Source organism: Mesitornis unicolor, unplaced genomic scaffold, assembly GCF_000695765.1.
Source record: "Mesitornis unicolor isolate BGI_N332 unplaced genomic scaffold, ASM69576v1 scaffold37953, whole genome shotgun sequence".
Taxonomy (NCBI): domain Eukaryota; kingdom Metazoa; phylum Chordata; class Aves; order Mesitornithiformes; family Mesitornithidae; genus Mesitornis; species Mesitornis unicolor.
Genome location: NW_010173297.1, coordinates 1 through 3,577, shown reverse-complemented (window position 1 = coordinate 3,577; position 3,577 = coordinate 1). Strand labels below are relative to the sequence as shown.

At 52.3% G+C, this 3,577-nt stretch overlaps 1 protein-coding gene across 1 annotated transcript; it reads left to right on the top strand.

Moving 5' to 3' along the window:
* Positions 1-195: 195 nt before the first annotated feature.
* LOC104537718 (pre-mRNA cleavage complex 2 protein Pcf11-like) lies at positions 196-3,416 on the top strand (the record flags this gene model as incomplete). Its single annotated transcript, XM_010180686.1, has 4 exons — positions 196-385; positions 477-1,122; positions 1,223-2,700; positions 3,329-3,416. Coding segments are annotated over 4 exons (2,402 nt in total), but the record flags the coding sequence as incomplete, so codon positions are not given.
* Positions 3,417-3,577: the final 161 nt, after the last annotated feature.

The window sequence follows — 3,577 nt, the reverse complement described above, 5'->3', positions numbered from 1 at the left end:
TCCAGGTCCCTCTGCAGAGCCTCCCTACCCTTAACAGGTCAACATTGTCACCAACTCAGCATCATCTGCAAATTTACTGAGGGAGCACTCGATCCCCTCATCCAGATCAGTGATAAAGTTGTTCAACAGGACTGGCCCCAAAACAGCCGTGTCCCGAATGAAGAAGTAATCTGTGTTTTTCCCATGCGTTTTCAGCTCGCAGCAGAACGAAGAGCACCAAGCACTCGGTAAATCCCCTCACCAAAGGCACCGGGAGAACTGGCCTGCGGGTAAAGGGATTTTATCGCCCCGAGCGCCGAAGCAGCAGCACCGGTTGAGCGTGGATGCAAACTTGCAGATTCCCAAAGAGCTGACGTCTGCGAGCAAGAGGGAATTACTTAAAAAGGTAACAGCAATAAATTTATCTTCCTAAAAGTGCCCTGGACGTCGCTTGCTTTGCTTTTTGAGGAGGCTAAACTTGTCATTTTACTTTCCAGGCTAACGAGCGTTTGACATCGGGTGAAATCACCCAAGATGAGTTCCTGATGGTGGCTCATCAGATCCGGCAGCTGTTCCAGTATCAGGAAGGAAAGCACAGATGTAACGTCTGGGACAGCCCCACGGAGGAGAAATGCGGTTTGAAAAAGAAACCCCTCCTGTCGGACGCGGAGCTGACTTATTACGAACACAAGGCGAAACTGAAAAGGACTCAGGTTCAGCATTCGTTGTCCAGGCTCGACCTGTTGGATCCCGACGATCTTTTGGATTATCACCTGCCCGACGCGTTGCTTTCGGGCATAGAATGCGAACAAACGAAAGCCAAACGCGGAGTCCAATTCGATAGGAAAGAACCGTTTGGAGAGAGAACCCGGAGACACTCGCCCGTAAGCGGCACCAAGAGGCCTTTCCCCGATAACCTCTCGCCGCTCGAGGGCAGACGGAGGCTCGAGGAACCCAACGCGGCGAAAGGAGCCCGAGGTTCGAAGAATTTCGATCCTTACGACGGCTGGGGAGAGTCGGATGAATTCAGAGACGCCCTGAGACAACAGGGGAAAAACACGACGGACTTTCAGAAGAAAATAGACGGCGATGCGATCTGCAGGTTCGATAACAGGGAAGAAAGGCAGCTCCTTGGGCAAGCTGGTAGGTGTTTTCGCTTTTAAATAAGCTCTTTAAATAACCGGTGGCGTTTCAAATAGCAGTTAGCTGATCTGCCGTGGGGGTTTTTTTTTTTTGATTTTAGGGGTTCGGGAGGAACCCAGGTCACCGTTCAACGAACGTTTCAAAAGACCTAGGTACGAAGATGCGGACAAAGCGCCTTTTCCGGATAGTCCGGGCTCGAGATTCGGAGGCATCGAAGCGAAGCAGAGGATAAGTGCTCTGATGGAAGACAGACCTCTCTTTGATGGCTCCCCGAGACCGACTGCTGCGAGAGTGGGGGTAGATGGCCAAGGAGGTCCTTTTGTGGATGGTCCTGCTGCTGGCTCCGGTTCCAGGATTGATGGACCCCCTGGCCAGGCCGCTATGAGATTTGAGGGGCCTTTGGTAGGGGCGGCTGCATCCCAGTTCGATGGACCGCTGGCAGGAGCAGGGGGAGCTGCGGCCCTACGGTTTGATGGGCCACCGGGGCAGCTGGCAGGAGCTCTGAGGTTTGAAGGACCCCCGGGACAGGTTGGTGGAGGAGGCCCTCTGAGGTTTGAGGGACCTCTTGGGCCTTTGCGGTTCGAGGGGCCTGCGGGCCAGCCCGTAGGTGGTCCTAGATTTGAAGGACCTGGAGTCGGTCTCAGGTTTGAGGGTCCCCGTGGGCAGCCTTCAGGTGGTCTCAGGTTTGAGGGACCTCATGGTCAACCTATGGGGCCTCGAGGTCAACCAGGGGGTGGTCTCAGGTTTGAGGGACCCCATGGTCAGCCCTTGGGGCCTCATGGTCAACCAGGGGGTGGTCTCAGGTTTGAGGGGCCACATTTACAGCCATTGGGGCCCCATGGTCAACCTGGAGGTGGCCTCAGATTTGAGGGACCGCACGGTCAACCTATGGGGCCACACGGGCCATCAGGTGGCGGGCTCAGATTCGAGGGGCCGCACGGACCGTCGGGCGGTGGACTGAGATTGGAAGGACCACATGGGCAACCGGGTGTAGGTCCTAGGCTGTTGGATGGCCCTGTACACCAGGGAGCTGGTGGACTTCGATTCGATGGCCCTCTGGGTCGAGCCGGTCCGAGATTTGACGGTTGCCACGCAGCCGGATTCGATGGCCAACCAGGGCAGCTGCCTCTTTTGCAAAGATTCGACGGAATTCACGGGCAACCCGGGCCCAGATTCGAAAGGGCTCCCGGTCAACAAGCTCAAGCACGATTTGACACAGCCATACCTCAAAGATTCGATGGACCTCACCAACCAGCCTCAAGATTTGACTTACCCCTGGGCCTCCAAGGTGCACGCTTCGAAAATGTAGCCAACCATCCTGCCTCAAGACTGGAAATGTACGCCCAAGGCGCTCCCTTCGTCGATCATCCAGGCCAGGGTTACAACGGCCCCTCGCACGGGATGCAGTTCCAGAGGCCTGACCTCTTCGATGGTTCACCCGGACCAAATTTCAACGGGCCGGCGGGCCCAGGAGCACAAAATTTCCCGTTGAGAACAGCAGGACATTACTTTGATGAAAAAGGACTTCAGGGTCCTCAATACGGGAGCTTCAATAATCTGCCCGTGGGAAATAACCAGGTGAGAATTGGGCTGCGTTAAATGTTTCAGGTGTAGTTTTCTGTAGAGAATTTGGCAGTTTTCAGTCTGAAAATTAAAGGTTTTCCTGAACAGAGCACCCAAATTTCAAGCAGAAAAAGTCATCCTCCTTCAGCAGCTCCCAGCTGATTTAATAAGGACGCACGTTGCTGCTTCTTTTAACAATTACCATCGCTTTGTAGCTCAAAATACGACGGTGAAATGAGTATTTTAAACGTGAAAATTGAGGTAATTTGAGGTCCGGTGCAGATAAACTCACACACGGTTGCATATAAATTATAGAAGCTGATGTAAAATGAATACGCAATTAATTTTCCTGCAAGGCATAGAGTTCAGATGGCTCAAAATAATTCAGTTGTCTGTTTTGCAGCAGGTGATGAGCCAGGTTTAAAGAGCCTTAACTTGAAAGAATTGAGAAAGACGCGGACGTTGTTGAATTAAGGCCTTAAAATTCACGAAGGGGGATTCGTGTGGGCCCAAACTGCCTTGGGTCGCTCGTGGAAGGAGCTTAATAGACATGAAATTCTTGAGAAATTAATGCTAAAATGAAAAAGGAAGTTTATAATGGTGTTACTAAGTAAAAAAACCGCTGCTGTTTTTCCTTTCACAGGTTTCTCTCATGTCTGCACAACCAGGGCCTTACAGCCAAGGTCAGCAGTATTTGCCAAATCCCGGAGGTTTTGTGCAGAACCCTACAGGTGTGTATAGCAAAATCATTCCCTTTGCTTCCCTTTGAATTGGTCCTGTTTGATGGAGGCCACCAAAAATGACCCTTTTGCTCACGTCCTGGTGCGTAAGGTCTGCGTGGGCTTCTCTTTGGTTTGCCCCCATCACAGAATCCCAGAATCCCAGACCGTTA